Source organism: Schistocerca serialis, chromosome 1 (assembly GCF_023864345.2).
Source record: "Schistocerca serialis cubense isolate TAMUIC-IGC-003099 chromosome 1, iqSchSeri2.2, whole genome shotgun sequence".
Classification (NCBI taxonomy): domain Eukaryota; kingdom Metazoa; phylum Arthropoda; class Insecta; order Orthoptera; family Acrididae; genus Schistocerca; species Schistocerca serialis.
The window spans coordinates 218,943,397-218,961,051 of record NC_064638.1 but is presented as its reverse complement, the minus strand read 5'-3'; the positions used below and the strand labels follow the sequence as shown (position 1 = coordinate 218,961,051).

At 45.4% G+C, this 17,655-nt stretch overlaps 1 protein-coding gene across 1 annotated transcript in view; it reads left to right on the top strand.

Moving 5' to 3' along the window:
* The first annotated feature begins 4,553 nt into the window (after window positions 1-4,553).
* Window positions 4,554-17,655, top strand: part of LOC126460578 (epidermal growth factor-like protein 8) — a 177,864-nt gene continuing 164,762 nt past the window's right edge. Inside the window, exon 1 of the mRNA XM_050095929.1 lies at window positions 4,554-4,615. Within this exon, the coding sequence (XP_049951886.1) occupies window positions 4,554-4,615 (62 nt within the window). The remainder of the gene's footprint in view (window positions 4,616-17,655) is intronic.

Here is a 17,655-nt window from a genome sequence, read left to right as displayed (position 1 = left end):
TCGCTCAAATACGAATTCGGGAGTCGGCGTTAGTTCCATCGGTTGCTTCGTTTTTGCTTGGGTTATCTTATTCTTTTGACAACTTTCACACATTCTTATGAATTTTTCTATATCGGCTTTCATACCCGGCCAGGTACAGTACTGCTTTATTCGCGCATATGTTCTTCCCATTCCCTGATGGCCTCCTATGGGAGATATGTGCATCTGTTTTAGGATTTCCAATTTGTCCTCTGCGCTTAGAGCGTCTTCTTCGTTTATCGGCGGTGCGGCTCCGTCTTCACTTACCTCGGTCGCGTCAGCTGTTTCCTCGGGGTCTGTTATCTCAGCTGTCGCTACTGGTTCTGTCGCTGCCTCGTTATCTACTTCTCGGTTCTCGTCCCGCTGCGCGGCGTCCGCCTTTACTTCTCCTTGCCTCCCGCTATCCTGCGGTACTTCCTTATCACTGTCTTGTACACTCCGAATCCGTGATAATGCATCAGCTACGCGGTTTTGTTTCCCTTCCTTGTACAGGATTTGGTAATCATATTCCTCCAATTTTAGCCGAAGTTTCATTAATCGAGACGATGGATCTGTGATACTGCCTAACCACATCAGGGGTTTGTGGTCCGTGAGTATTTTGAATTTCCTCCCAAACAGATAAGGACGAAAATATTTAACAGCCCACACTATAGCAGTTAACTCTCGCTCTATTGTACTATAGTTTATCTCTGCTTTATTGAGAGTGCGCGATATATACGCAACCGGTAAATCTTTTCCTATAGGACCTTGACTCAGATACGCTCCTACCGCGTATTTGCTGGCGTCTGTGGTTACCAAAAATTCCTTAGTGAAATCCGGGTACTGTAGTATTGGAGGTTTGGTTAACTTCTCTTTCAAGGTCTGGAAAGCTTCCTGTTGCACTTCGCCCCATTCGTACGGAACTCCCTTTTTTAGTAGTTCATGTAGAGGCTTGGCAATTTTACTAAAATTGCTCAGAAACCGTCGGTAATATCCGACCATTCCCAGGTAACATTTCAATTCCGTAGTTGTCTTTGGCGGCGGGTAATTTTCTATTGCCGTTACTTTCGTGGGATCGGGTTTCAAACCTTCTGCCGTTAAAACGTGTCCTAAGAACGTAACTTCTGTCCGCAAGAATTCGCATTTGTCGACCTGCAACTTCAGGTTCGCTTTTCTTAAATGTTCAAATACTTCTTCAAGGCGTGCGTTATGCTCCTCAAGCGACGCACCTACGATGACGATGTCATCTAGATAAATGAACACTTTATTCCCTTGCACGCCCGTCAGCACGGTGTTCATTAGCCGTTGAAATGTAGATGGGGCCGTTTTTAAGCCCATGGCCATTCTATTATATTCGTAATGTCCCGTCGGCGTACTAAATGCCGTTTTTTTTCGATCCTTCTCATCTATTAATACTTGGTAGTATCCCTTCGCGAGATCTAACGTTGAAAAATATTTTGCCTTTCCTAGACTATCTAGAATTTCGTCAATTCTAGGTAACGGGTAAACCATATTTATCGAGACATCATTTAGTTTCCTATAATCAACAACTACTCTCCATTTGGGTTTACCACTAGCATCAAGTTTCTTTGGCAATAATAACAAGGGGAAATTAAATGGACTGGTACTCGGCGAGATTATGCCGTCTCTCAACATGCCCTGAATTTCCGTTTGCAGTGCATCCTGCTGAGCTTGTGGGATGCGATACGGTCTTTGATTTATAACTGTCCCTTCAGCTTCCGGCGTTAGTGGGATCTGGTGCTTCACTACGGTAGTGTAGGTGAGCACGTCCCCTGGTAAGTGAAACACGTCGTTATACGCCAAGCACAATTCCCGTATGGCGTTGTGCTCCTCCCGATTTAAGTGGTCTATACGCATATTTTCCGTTAACAACTTTTGCCGCGTTTTTCTCTCGATCCTCCTGTTCTGGGGTGCACGTCTAACTTTGTAGCTACTGGGCGGTGGGACCTCTTCTGCTAGTACTTCCGGCACCCTAAACCGCACTTCTTGGGTTCGGGTATTCATTACGCTCGTTATACATGTTCCATCTTGGACGGCCACTATGGCTTCTGGTATATAGACCCCTGGCCTAATCTCTTGTTTGGGAATTACTGCCTCCCTACCTATTTTCCGCGTCACGCGGACTCTTATAAACCTCTCTTCCCGGGGTCCTATCCTGACTTCTTCCAGATCCTCCGGGGCTAGAGACTTGTCACGCCTACTCGTCGTGATATTACAGGGCTTCTTTGCTCGTTCTGGCAGCTCTTCGTTTCGAATAACTGCACTGTCATCTGGCGTCGCACAATTCTTACAAGTTGGCGCAGCCGGCACTCGGCTGTCTCGCCTCGTCGGGTATTTGGAGCAACCGCCACCCTTACTATCTGTATAACTTGGACCGCTATCTCTTATTTGTCTCCCAGCGACTGCCCGCGCGCGCGTCGTAACCTCGACCGGCGCCTTATCTCCTCGCGCTACATCTGCGTAACTGGCTCTTACCTCCGTCCCAATCTTACCACTTTGCGCAACTAATCGATTTGCAGTGTCCTCTTCGCACGCTTCTCGTAATTCTACCCATTCGTCTTGCACATACATTCTCCGTCGCCCATAATCCAGCACGACTTTATGTTCGTCCAGGAACTCCCGTCCAAGTAACCCATCAAACGGCAGATCAAGACATTCATTTACAACTTGAAACTGAGTAACCCATTTTCTTCCTATACCGCTACTTAATTCGATTAATACAGGACCCTCCGTCCTGACCTCTTCATTGACGATACTCTTTATTGTCACTGCCCTGTCGGTTTCCTTCTTTACACCATCCCTCAAAACCCTGGATTTAATGAGGTTAATGTGGGCCCCACTATCTATTAGTAATCTCGTCTCAGTTCCTTTTACATCTTTGCTCCTCACACATATATAGTCATTTTTGCCCGTGCATTCGGCAGCTCTTATTATTCCTGACGCAGCGTAATGGAACTGCGGCATTACGCCCTCTTCTCGTTTCCCTGCATATTCTTCCCACGGAAGTTAACCCATTTACTTTCGTGGCAATCTCGAGCATAGTGTCCGTGTCGGTGACACGTGAAGCATGTCACTGGTTTGGCTTTGGTACACGGGGGTGTGTGTCCCGGTAGGTTACATGCTGTACACCGTACGGGTGGAGGACACTGAGCTCGTCCCCCATTTCCCCTAAATTCCCGCACGTCAATTTCCTTGACTGGTAATCGATTTCGGTCTGTCCCCTGGGAGCCGCCCTTTACCACGTCTGTTTTTCGGACGGTATACTTTGTTCTACATTCACGCGCTACATGCCCTTCTTTTCCGCAACTAAAGCATTTCATACTATTTTTCCGTCCTGTCCTGCTTGCAGTCGCCACTCGGCGTTTATCTCGCTCGGACGTTATCGCACATTCCTCCGTTGCGGATAAGTCAATAGCCTCTGACAAGGTTATCCGTTCGCCTTGTGCCCGTATTACTGTTTTTATTCTCTCGTCGTATAATCCCTGTATGAACACGGCCCGTCCTAGCTTCCCTATCAGCGCATTGCATCCTGCAATCTCGTCCTCATCCATGACCCTCTTCATTGCCTCTCGAAAGTGGAACTGCATAGAATCAACGCGAGAGCCCCATTGAGCCACACTTTCACCGTTTCCCTGCCTACTATTAAACATAGTACAAGCATAGTAGTCAATTGTGCGTTTGCTCTCATAATTTTCCAACAATATAGACCTCACGGCAGACCAAGTCTCTGTATGATCCCTAACCAATAGTTTACTGCGGGCTGAGCCCGTTATCTGACCAATAATGAACTTCAGAAACACTTGCTTATAACTAGGGTTCACTAAATGGTACGCATTATCGCAATTATCAATAAATTCGGACAATGTTTCTCTGTCCCCATCAAATTTATGGGGTACCAACTTGGTAGCCTCACTATAACTTAAATATAGCCTGCTTACACTGGAAAGTGTCTGCGGGCCTTCGCCCGAGTCTACTTCATTGGAGGTTGACATCTCCACTAACCTTGACTCCTGCTGGCTGGTGCTGAATGTGGCGCGTCGCGGTGGCGGCGCGTAGATCCGCTCGAGATGAGCGCGGTGCGAGACGGTACAGCTGCTGGGACGGCGCGGACCGGCGCCTCTCTACCCCGGCGGCGGCGCGATGCGACGCTGGTGCTGCGTTGGCGTGAATCAGCACATTCTGCTTAGACGTGCCGCGGCGACCCCCTGGACCCGCGACGGTGCGCTGCGTCGACCCTCTGGCTCCGCAGCTGCGCGATGTGTCGACCCTCTCGTTCTGCGACGGCGCGATGTGTCGACCCTCTCGTTCTGCGACTGCGCGATGTGTCGACCCCCTCGTTCTGTGCTGCTGGTGCTACTTAACGCCCCTCTGCCTATTCCAGTACTCTATACTGTCGCTTCTTCACCCGTAGATACCTCACCTATACCCCACACCTGGCACCAGAAAAATGGTCTAAACCTCTGTCGTGTCCTACTGACGTGTCCTGAGAGGGAGTGGAAGGACTGCGTTGGTGCGCGTCAGAGAACTTACTTGGCATGAGGTCTCGGTGGTGTGGGCCGCCAACTCCTCACTGCTCCGTTGTAGAGAAGGCTGCAAGGTGAGCTAGAGTACGGAACTCGGATAGGATCTTAGGGAAGCTTTCATATATGAACACTCGATGTATAGAACGATTATACTGGAAGTACCCCTGGCACTTGTGATTTAAATAAGGTTCTATATACAGTCTCCAATGATTGTCTATCTGGCTATGCAGTTGCCATCCCTAACTTCCCAAACCTAAGTCCTAATACAGCAGAGGCGAGCGCACCAGACTAAGTGTCAGCTGTGTCGATTCAGCCTAAGTCCCTACTTGTTGCTGTGCTCAATACTCTCCTGCAACTCTTGCAGCATCCCGACGCAGACTGACGTGGACCGGCTTCCTAAGTACCTCGCTCCATCACTGTCTTTCGATCTAGCGGCTATCCGCTTTTATAGGGGTTAGTGCACCCGGCACCACTTGTTCTAGAAGGTTCTAGAAGGTTCTAGCACCCCGAACTTTGAGCCCTGAGTAGGCTAGTCACGCGGCAGCATGTGATGCCTACGTGATGAACTAGCCATTCTCCACTGTTTGCTGTGTCCACGGGTTGCCACTAACTGTGTTTGAGCCTCGTGATACTGCATACTCCGCTCTTGTTAGTCGAGTACACATTACACATTACACATGAGATAGTCTGGTCACGTCCGCCTCGCTTGATCTGTAGCAATAATTTTCCAGCCTACAGCCTACATGATTTTAATTCTATCTTCTACTATTTGCGACACCATCTTCTACTATTCGCGACACCAGCCTACAGCCTACATGATTTTAATTCTATCTTCTACTATTTGCGACACCATCTTCTACTATTCGCGACAATATGAAGTTTTGGGTTGGACTGCAGTACCACATGTTACACTGAAAACGAACCCTGTCCTTTCCTATTGGTGTTATCCCACTATGTGTGTGTGTACCCTTGTGTATTTTTCTTCCTGTCTCTGTGTAATTTCATAGAATTTTTTCTTCTTTTAATATTAAGCTACATTCACTATGATGAGGAATACTGTTATCCTCGAATATAATTGGCATTAATAATATGTTATTTACTTTGTAAAGATGTTAGACATTATTAATTCCGTTTTGTTTAATGCTTATGTGTGAAGTTGATGTTTCGAAAGTTATTCTGATCTTTATGTATTTACTTATGTCATAATTCCTGTAACACTGATGTATATGTCTATTTCTATTCTTTTGTAAAGCCTGTACTACAAATGGTATCTGTATTATTATGTTCTTTAATGATGTATTTTGTACCTTTGTAATTGTATTCTCATGTTATAAAATTGTAATTGACACCAGTTCATCTCATTATTCACTTGTAAGTTACATTTCACTGCACACGTTTCTGTTGGTCATAGTATATGGACAATATGCGAGAAGTAGGGACTGTTAGTGTTTGCAGGTGCGTTAATAATTCAGCAAGGGACTGGATAACAGCATTGCTGGTTCTAAGGACATTTCAAACAAATTTTTTTGTGAGTGCACGAGTGGTGGTTCATGGACTTGCTATATTGTCCACAAGACTCTTCGATGGTGATTGTGCACCTGCACAGTTCCAACAGATGGCTGCTGGCCATCTCTACAAGGACTACAGTGGGTCTACATCTTTGATGACACATCAATACCATTATTTCTACAAGGACTGCAGTAGGTCTGCACGTCTGGTGGCCCACCAATACCGTAATCTCTACCAGGACTACAGTGGGTCTGTTCTGTGATGACCTACCTACCAATATTTTTCAAAACGTGGAATGACTCTGCTGTGGGTTTGCTATGTTGTGGCCCATTACCTGTCTGTATGTCAAGAGTCAGCACTGTCTTTCCGTTGGAAGGACAACACTACTTCTTCAAGACTGCATGGAAATCCACTACTTCTGTGTGCAATTTCTTTTACTAATGAGACTTTGTGAAAAAAAAACAACCTGTAATTACTATTATCATGAATGATCGGGACTATCATTATGGACTGTGAGAAAATTTTAGCTTTTGACCAACATTGTATCAATAAGTGTGTGCATTTGATTTCTTTGTTATTGTAATTATGAAAAATTTTATCAAATCATTATTGGCCACTGCCCAAAAAAAAATTTGTAAAATTTTTTGTGGAGAGCATGGGGGCTATGTAAGTAGGCTGTTTATGTTTTCTCTATGTAAGTAGGCTGTTTATGTTTTCTTATTGGCAACGTTACGTAGCGCTCAATATGAAAATCACTGGCTGTGCTGTGTGCAGTCTGTGGCTGCTTTGCATTGTTGTAATACTCGCCATTGTAGTGTTAGGCAGCTGGCTGTGAACAGCGCGTAGCGTTGCGCAGTTGGAGGTGAGCCGCCAGCAGTGGTGGATGTGGGGAGAGAGATGGCGGAGGTTTGTAATTTGTCATGAACTGGTATATTTATATATGATGATATCAAGGTAAATACATTGTTCGTTCTCTATTAATATCTTTCATTTGCTAACTATCCCTATCAGTAGTTAGTGCCTTCCATAGTTTGAATCTTTTATTTAGCTGGCAGTAGTGGCGCTCGCTGTATTGCAGTAGCTTGAGCAGTGAAGATTTTTGTGAGGTAAGTGATTTGTGAAAGGTATAGTTTAATGTTAGTCAGGGCCATTCTTTTGTAGGAAATTTTGAAAGTCAGATTGCGTTGCGCTAACAAAATATTGTGTGTCAGTTTAAGCACAGTCGTGTATAAATTGTTCAAAGGGGAAGTTTCAGTCTCCCAGGGTCGCAGGCCTCCCACCTTGCGAATTTTATCTGTGGGGTGACGTAAAATCTCTCTCTCTCTCTCTCCGTCCGAACAGGCCACGAAGGCCCAACGGTACTGACCGGCAGCCATGTCATCCTCAGTCCACAGGCATCACTGGATGCGGATATGGAGGGGCACGTGGTCAGCACACCACTCTCTCGGCCGTTGTCAGTTTTCGTGACCGGAGCCGCTACTTCTCAGTCAAATAGCTTCTCAGTTTGCCTCACAAGGGCGGAGTGCACCCCAATTGCCAACAGCGCAGGACAGACCCGATGGTCACCCATCCTAGTGCTACCCCAGCCCAACAGCGCTTAACTCGGGAGATCTGACGGGAACCGGTGTTACCACGGTTACATAAAATACCGCGTTTTTATTCCCCCTATGCCTGCCTCTCTTAAGTCTGCGACACCGCACTGTTGTGGCTGTGAATTCGATAACGAGAGACAAGCTGCTTCGTATGCGCCAGGAAATGAGCCACCATTTTGATATTTGACGGATAACACATGGCGCTCACACTGAATGCATACAAATTTGAACTTTTCTCTTTCCAGGAACGTTGGATTTGTGTTCCTATCTTTTGTAGTTTGGAAGCAATAAATGTTTTAAATCTGTTCATTCTTTCTGAATATCCCTGAATTTAAGCAGCTCGCAGCAGAGCGAGTAGGCGCGTAGTTTCATAAGTGCGAGGCCTCAGGATTGAACCTCACTGCTGGTACTTTTTTTCATTCCCATGTAATTCTAACAAAACATTTATTATGATTGTCCAAATTATCTATATTAAATGATTCTTTTATTATGTAATTAATATTTATCGTAAAAAGAAGCAGAAAAGTTTTTTTTCGTAAGGAATTTGGAAATAAAAAAGGATACTCGAGAACTTCCAATCAAATCACTATAGTCATTTAATTTGTATTTTTTTATCTACACTTGTGGAGGACTACACGAGTCAGGATGGTATTGTCCTTAAAAATATGGAAAAGAATAATTATAGTGTCATACACAACGTGTAATGAGCCCCGCTGATGGAAAAAAAAACACCTTGCTTTACGTTCATAAACGATTCTCCATCATCACGCAGTTTAGCGGCGTACTACACAGATCGAACCTATCACCGAATATTGATACAGACGACAGTTGGACTGAATTTTTATACAGTCTTCTCTAAAAGCTATATGTCGATTCTGTTCGATGACGTACGGTCAATTTTGTAGTCGCTTTTTAAGGTTCTTCAGCTACCTGTAGAAATAAACGTCGCAAGCCTGCACCAGCGCAATACATTTGGGAGGGATTACATTAACACTGCACATTGGCAGAATAATGTGAGAATGATAAAAAAAGGGAACCGTAGGCAGATTATTCGATCCAGGGATCTCACGCCTATGGAACTAATCGCTTACTCGCTCAACCGCGGACATCTTTTGGATGCTAGAGAGCACAGGCAGTATGCAAGGGCACCTATTATCTCGGAAACGGTTTAGAGTTTCATCTTCGTGTTCACATATGTTAAAGTTCTAGTCGTACCCTACGCACCCTGTCAGTACGTATCAGATCGGCTAGCGGAAGTTCGTACGCTCCACTTGTAACCTCATGAGTCAAGATATTAATTACTCTCTTCAGCACAACACCATTCGATTTAGAGAATGGTACATGGGATGGAACTGGTTACCAGGCCGGCATCTGCCCTTCCATAGCTAGGGCAAGTGATGGCAGAGGAGTGGTCGGCATGTACCAGTCGGTTGTACGGAATCAGCGCAGCAAGGTGGGTCAATGAGCACAAAGTAGCTGTCGTGTTTCGACGGGCCCGTGGCCACACCGCGAATGAAATTTCTTGGTGAATCAATGCGGAGTATCCCACGTGTTTATGAGGAATGTTGTAGTCATCGCACCCATGTAACATGGCGTAAGAACAGCGGTCGAAGAAAGATCCTAACCGATAGGGACTGCAGAGAAGTGTCACGCCTTGTCGACGACAACTGGTTGTAAACTCGGCGGGAATTACTACAGCCAGCGAATGCGGCTCCATCTCAACCAAATCTCCGAGCGACACTGCGAAGCGAACTGCGTGGATGCACCTTTGGGTATTTCGCAAAACATCATTGCTCACAGCTCCACATAAATCTGTGCGTCTTCAACGGGCCAAACAACACCAAATGGCCACAGGACTGGGTACATTCATTCCTACACTGCGATAGAAAATTAAAGGCTCACTTTCTAGAAATCACGTAGTTGTCTCCCACTGCGACGCAGAAGTTTGAAATTTGCCTCATAGGTGCCTACAACCTCCCTCTGTAACGGTGCAAAAGGTGGCGCGCTGCGACGTCATCGTAGGGCACGGCGACGCTTGGAACAGCAAGGTGTCGACACATGCGAAACGAAGGGCCACAGCTCAGAAGTTGATGTGAGCTGTAAGATGGGTTCATTACGTGAAATTTGCACCAGATTGCCCCACGATTCTACCAACGCCACCGTGGGCATGTAATACGATGGGAAGGTCGTCACACCCCGTCTTATCAACGTTGCAACCCTTCCTTTGAGGACTCTGCGTCGGAGGTCAGAACAGCGACGCTTAGCGCTGAAATCACGTGGTAGCTGAGGGAAACATCACACCGGCGCTCAGAATCACCTCAAAAAGGCCCCACGATATGGCACAACAGGGTTCCTGTAAGGCAAGCCTCGCCCAAGGTGGGGTTTTCCTAGGTTCAGGTGCCAGAGCAACTGAGAGGTTGAATGTTATGAAACGTCCCCTTAGAAAAATTTATGAATCACTGTGCTGATAAACCTCTTACATTGTTTGATTTTCAAACAGCTGAGCAGAACTGAACGTACTCAGACATTTCGCTCTTTACCTATTCTGATCAACACTAAACTGACACACAATATTTTCAGCGCAACGCAATCTGACTTCCAAAAATCCGTACAAAAGAATGGCCCTGACTAACAATAACCTATACCTTCCATGAATCACTTACCTCACAAAAATCTTCGTTACTCGAACTACTGCAATACAGCGAGCGCCGCTACTGCCAGCTAAATAAAAGATTCTAATTACTGAAGGGAGTAACTACTGATAGGCGTAGTTATCAAATGAAAGATTTTGATAAAGAACAAACAATGTATTTACCTTAATAGTGTTCAAAAGTCATTATATATATATATATATATATATATATATATATATATATATATATATATATATATCAGTTCATGACATCCAGTCTTACAAATTTACTGTCTCTGATGGACACACGTCCAGATCATCCGCTCTCAAAACTCCGCCATCTCTCTCCCCACATCCACCGCTGCTGGCGGCTCACCTCCAACTGTACAGCGCTAAGCGCTGTTAACATGCAACTGCCCAACACTACAATAGCGAATATTACAACAATGCCAATCAGCCACACAGACTGTACACAGCGCAGCCAGTGATTTTCATACAGAGCGCTACGTGGCGTTACCAATATAAAACAGCCTACTTACAGTTGGTCGAAATTCCTTGCTGCGGAACCGGGGGGGCGGGGGGGCGTCCTAGATGGAGGACCCTTTTGCCGTTTTATTCAGGCTGTTCAGGCACATGACCACCGTCCCGCCCTTCCCAAACCCCCAGCCTCCTCCCCTTCTCCCGTCATCACCGTATAGGAGGGCCCGAACAAGAAGGCTGAAAAAGCAGAAAAGCTGCTTGCTGCTTCGGGTCACGCTCAAATTTCGTCCTATGATTATTAACGATCCCTGGTGATTCTATCGTGCACGCCGGGGCAAAAATTGCGGTTGCGTTACACTCCAAAGCGGTCAGAGAGCCTTCGATGGGGTTGAGGCCCCACAATGTAGTTAGAGTTGGTTTGAAACTCCCAGCGGGTTGCAGCAGTGTCGAACGTTATCAAGAACGTTGTTCTGTTGCTCATTGCCCTGTGAACTGTCGTTTTCGACCGCGAAATGTGTGGGAATCCTCAAGGGAAGGGGTAATTTCATTGGCGCCCCTTATGGCACCCTATACTTCCTTTTCGTGTCGATTACGAGCGGTGGTTCTTCTAAAATATTTTCCTCGGCCACCCATAAGAAAACCGCGTGATTTGAACGCTGTGTGTCGCGCGACCGATCTCCATCGGAGAGGCGTCAAAAGAAGGGACGAAATGTAAGTAAGTGGGTCTTTGACGACCTTCCCTTGGTGTGACACATCCAAGCTGGCGTTGCGCAGAATTCTGGTGTAATTTGGTACCAAAGCGACATCGTTAGACCACATTACAGCTCACACAACCTTCTGAGCTGTGGCCCCTTTTTTTAATGTGTCGGCACCCTGCAGTTTGAAGGGCCGCCGGGTCCGTGGGTTGCCACGGGTTTTCACAATTACAGAAGGAGCTTGGGCCACCTTTGAGCCAAATCAAACTTATGTGACTCATTGGGAGGCAATTACGATGTTTCGAAAAAGTGGTTCTTTAATTTGGTATTGCAGTATAGTCTCACGAACACTCGAGCACTCTATCGCACCTCGACTGATCTCACCCGGTCTTAATACCACAGGCGTCGTCTGAGACTATTAGAAACAGCGGGTGAAACGTAGCAATCAACTTGCCCGCAGCTCTATGGCATCTAAGCGTCAATGAGTTGCTTCAGCTCCATATGGCATACCTGAAGAAACTTGTAGATCTCTTTCTCGCTGAATGAGGTGATTATGATGTTCCTGTATTGGTAGGTACCTTCAGAGACAGTTGGACAAAACCATCCAGTGACGCATTACTATGCCGGCCGTTGTGGTCGAGCGGTTCTAGACGCTTCAGCCCGCAACCGTGCTGCTGCTACGGTCGCAGGTTCGCATCCTGCCTCGGGCATGGATGTGTGTGATGTCCTTAGGTTAGTTAGGTTTAAGTAGTTCTAAGTTCTAGGGGACTGATGACCTCAGATGTTAAGTCCCATAGTGCTTACAGCCATTTTTTGACACATTGCTTTTAATGTCAGCGAACTCTAGACGTAACGTATTCCGAGTTATCAGCAACGTTCTCTGCTATATTGCCAACACTCATATTAGGCAACACTTAAGGCATTAATCAATCTCCCACATCATCCAACGAAAATCAATAAAATGTTAAAGCTAAAGCAAATCTTGTCCCCACATCTTCAAAGGCTCAGTAGACGAGAACCCCCATATCCTCTTCTCAAAAGACCCCATGTGCTCACACGACACTTTAGGAGCCGATCCTTATTTATGGACGACAGCTATACTAACACACAGGTCATAATGAGTTACTTTTCTAATTTTAAGGAGGTGATTTCCCAAAACTCGTAATATTTGAAGAACGTCATGGTTTACCGCCATGGTACTTTTCTGGAGACTAGAAATCTACTCTGTAGGAATCAGCATGGGTTTCGAAAAAGACGATCGTGTGAAACCCAGCTCGCGCTATTCGTCCACGAGACTCAGACGGCCATAGACACGGATTCACAGGTAGATGCCGTGTTTCTTGACTTCCGCAAGGCGTTCGATACAGTTCCCCACAGTCGTTTAATGAACAAAGTAAGAGCATACGGACTATCAGACCAATTGTGTGATTGGATTGAAGAGTTCCTAGATAACAGAACGCAGCATGTCATTCTCAATGGAGAGAAGTCTTCCAAAGTAAGAGTGATTTCTGGTGTGCCGCAGGGGAGTGTCGTGGGACCGTTGCTATTCACAATATACATAAATGACCTTGTGGATGACGTTGGAAGTTCACTGAGGCTTTTTGCGGATGATGCTGTAGTATATCGAGAGGTTGTAACAATGGATAGTTGTACTGAAATGCAGGAGGATCTGCAGCGAATTGACGCATGGTGCAGGGAATAGCAATTGAATCTCAATGTACACAAGTGTAACGTGCTGCGAATACATAGAAAGAAAGATCCCTTATCATTTAGCTACAATATAGCAGGTCAGCAACTGGAAGCAGTTAATTCCCTAAATTATCTGGGAGTACGAATTAGGAGTGATTTAAAATGGAATGATCATTTAAAGTTGATCGTCGGTAAAGCAGATGCCAGACTGAGATTCATTGGAAGAATCCTAAGGAAATGCAATCCGAAAACAAAGGAAGTAGGTTACAGTACGCCTGTTCGCCCACTGCTTGAATACTGCTCAGCAGTGTGGGATCCGTACCAGATAGGGTTGATAGAAGAGATAGAGAAGATCCAACGGAGAGCAGCGCGCTTCGTTACAGGATCATTTAGTAATCGCGAAAGCTTTACGGAGATGATGGATAAACTCCAGTGGAAGACTCTGCAGGAGAGACGCTCAGTAGCTCGGTACGGGCTTTTGTTGAAGTTTCGAGAACATACCTTCACCGAGGAGTCAAGCAGTATATTGCTTCCTACTACGTATATGTCGCGAAGAGACCATGAGGATAAAATCAGAGAGATTAGAGCCCACACAGAGGCATACCGACAATCCTTCTTTCCACGAAAAATACGAGACTGGAATAGAAGGGAGAACTGATAGAGGTACTCAAGGTACCCTCCGTCACACACCGTCAGGTGGCTTGCGGAGTATGGATGTAATGTAGATGTAGATGTAGATGTAGAGCTGCTGATAAAATTTCTTTATGGAACAACCAGTTTCGATCCATGCCCATCATCAGGTTTCTAAAAATCTTTACAACATCGTCATCGGCGACTGATTTTATTGACGATGTGTTATCGGTTGTCAGCTGACGAACATTATTGGGAGCATTGTCTTCATAGTATTAGAGTAGTAGAAAAAGGTTCCTTATGATCTTCATTCAAATTGGGAGAGCTGACTCCAACAGACCGTCGCTCGCACCTACACTTCTGAGGAAGACGGCAAAACGTCCGTTGAACACACACTTTTGATTGTCCTACGCAGTGGTCTACGTGTGTGAAAACATTGAAACTGACGGTCCAGCCTCGACACTGACGACCTCAGTTCTGAATTCCTGTGTAATATCCGGTGCACTATGAGAGGCCTGTCTGGCACTGACTATCACACCCTGCTTAAGATCAGTTAACTTGTGACTTGCTACAATACTCTTTACGGATTTATCCTGTAACACACCTCTCAGAAATCTTGTCTCCACTCACTCCATTCGCTATATCTAGACACAACATTCGGGCGTCAATTATAGCACGTTCACGGCAAATTTTCAAACGGGGTAAGTTTACTGTCCGTTGCACTCCTATCTTCCAAGTCTTCCAATACGTTTGCTTCGTTCGTGAAATTTAGCATTAGCTCTGTAGTCCTTAATTTTTTAGTTCTATTTAGAAACTTCTGTTTGTCGTTTCACTTTATTGGTTTCTGTTCTATAGGATATGTGTTAATACATTTGGCAGTTTGCCTATTGAAGTTGCATTGAACACAGCACTTTCCTTTGGTGATAGTTAAATGGAAACATATTTTTTTTTAAATAGTGGGTACTATGATCTGAATCGACCTTGGGGTTAATAGCCGAATGGTATGAGCTAGCGACAGCAGCTGTTAAGGGCCAAAGCTAAGCTACAAGGGATGATGGGAAGCGCTATTAAAGTTAGGACGACTCACGTATGCTGAAATGTTTGGCAAACATTGATTCTTACTACGAGGGCGAGCTTAAAAGCAACGCCTCCGAATTTTTTATTCTGTTCTCCTTATCGGTTGGGGTATTACATGCCATGCAATTTACTCGATCGATTTTCCCGCTTCGCTGACGCCAGTTTTAAACCTCTGCCGCTAATGAGCTCTGAATCGTATTGCGAAACACGGTGATGTGTGCGTAATTTCGGTGTTGTAATCGAGTTTCTAACCGCACCTGGCGCACCTTCTCCTTCAGTTTGGTAATGACAGACCACACACGTGCGCTGCGATATCTGCAACAATCCGACGACTTGGATTCTCTGTCATCGATCATCCTCCATACTCCCTCGACTCGCCCATCACATTTCCGTCTTTTCCCAAAACTTGAGGAACATCTTCGAGGACTTCACCTTGACAGTGACGAAGCGGCGCAAGAAGAGGTGAGGTTGTGGCTCTGTCAACGAAGTTAAACATTCCAGCCACGGTATCAACAAACTGGTCTTTCGTTGGGTGAAATGTGGTCGTTACCAGATTGACTCTGTTGCGAAATAAACATGCAGACATGAAGAATAAATGAGTAGAATGTTAACAAACCTTGTTTTACTTAAAGTGCTGTAAGAGTTTTCATGTAAGAAATTCGGAGGCATTAATTTTCAGCGTGCCCTCGTAAATATGAAGTTCTCGAAACAGTCTCTCTTCCTCACTGCTTGAAGTTTGACATTTTTTACAGTAGAATTTGTAAATCGGAGGAAGGAAAACTCAGATTTAACGCCCCGTCGACGACGAAGTCGCTCGGTACAGAACACAGGCCACGATTGTGGAAAGACAGGGAATGAAATTGGCCACGCCCTTTCAAACAAACAATTCCGGTATTTGCTTTAGGCGATGTAGGGAAATCACAGACAACCTAAATTTTGTTGGCAGGACAGCAGTTTGAATCATCGACCACACGAACAGGAGTCCATTGTCTTACTACCACGCCACCTCGCTCGTTTTTTCAAATCAGTAGGAGGCCGTATGTTAACATAACACCTGTGCAAAGTGATTGAATTTCTGGTTTATGAATTAGTTGATTCACAAGTCAGTCATTCACCGAAGCCGCGTGGTTGTTCAGATGTGAAGTTTCCGTGTTAATAGTCCCCTCCACTCATCGCCGATTCTGTGGAACATTCCGAGCTGAGAGCGATCTTTCCAGCCGGGCGGCAGTGTCTTCCCGTTTGATTCAGCACTGCCCAAGCGCTACCGTTCACGCGCGTGTAAGCGACGCGCGGGCGGTCGTTGTTCAGGTTTCGCGAGGAACAGTGATATACACTCGAATCGCACTAAAAATATGAACTGTTTGCAGATGTTGGTGAAATACTTGTTTGGAAGTTTTGTGTTTCACTTGAGAAGCACCAAGAGATAATGGGTAGGAAGCTATACTTCTTATTGAACAAACTTCTGGATACTTCAAAGTCTTCGAGCGAAACGTCTTGTGGTGATAGATCATGTCATGGAACAGCTCTTGTTACAAACAAAATGTTCACTGACGCTTCCCAGTTACGCCAGGCATCATTTAAGACTTGTTATGCCCTGAGAGCGACAGTATGTAGGCACACTGCAGTGTTCATATGCAATGGGTGTTGCCTATCATACTGTCATTTTCCCATCGTGAAAGGCAGTAGACTCAGCAAAATGAAAGCTCTTGATTCACTTCTATAATATATCACTCCTCTTTGAGACACTCTTTTTATAGTTATCATGTTGAATATTGGTGTATGAATCTACTGGGGTAGGTGGTACGCTGCACACATGGTTTGTAGACCCTAGACCCAAATGGTTCGGTGAAATCTCGTTATCCAGTCGCCGAAAGGCGTCAGAGAAATTTTTTTCTAATGAATGTTGTTTCCCTTTATGTGATCTATAACCCTAGGGCCTAGACCTTTGTCACAAAGACTTCGAAATATTCTTAATATACGATATATCTCATAAAATGTATCAAATGTTCAAATGTGTATGAGATCTTATGGGACTTAACTGCTAGGGTCATCAGTCCCTAAGCTTACCCACTACTTAACCTAAATTATCCTAAGGACAAACACACACAACCACGCCTGAGGGAGGACTGTAACCTCCGCCGGGACCTAAAATGTATCCAGACACCTCTAACCACTAGACTGTTTTGAGATGTGGACCTGCAATTATAAATGAAGGCGGGCAGTATTGTGTTGCCAATAGAAAAGCTGTAACAACAGACTGGGTCGGGCAAGAGAGACCAGAGATTTCGAATGTGGACTAGTCAGAAATAGTTCAAATGGCCCTGAACACTATGGGACTTAACATCTGAGGTCATCAGTCCCCTAGAACTTAGAACTACTTAAACCTAACTAACCTAAGGACGACACACACATCCATGCCCGAGGCAGGGTTCGAACGTGCGACCGTAGCTGCCGCGCGGTCCCAGACTGAAGCGCCTACAACCGCTCGGCCACAGCGGCTGGCGTGGACTAGTCACGGGATGCCGAAGTCGACTGATGGTCATGTGATTGTGAAGTGGTAACGCGAAAGAATAACCACAGCTAAACTGACACCAAGCAGACCTCACGTACTGACAGACAGAGACCGTCAAACATTGTGGAGGGTAGTTGTAAAAACTCACATGAAATCAGAGAAAGAAATAATTCGTGAATTCTTAAGTACCAACAGGCCAGCTCGCACTACGACTGTGTGCTTAAAGTTAAAATGAATGAGAGAACAATGTCGAGCAGCTCCTAATAAGCCACAAAATTTTGTCGTCCGTGCTGTACTA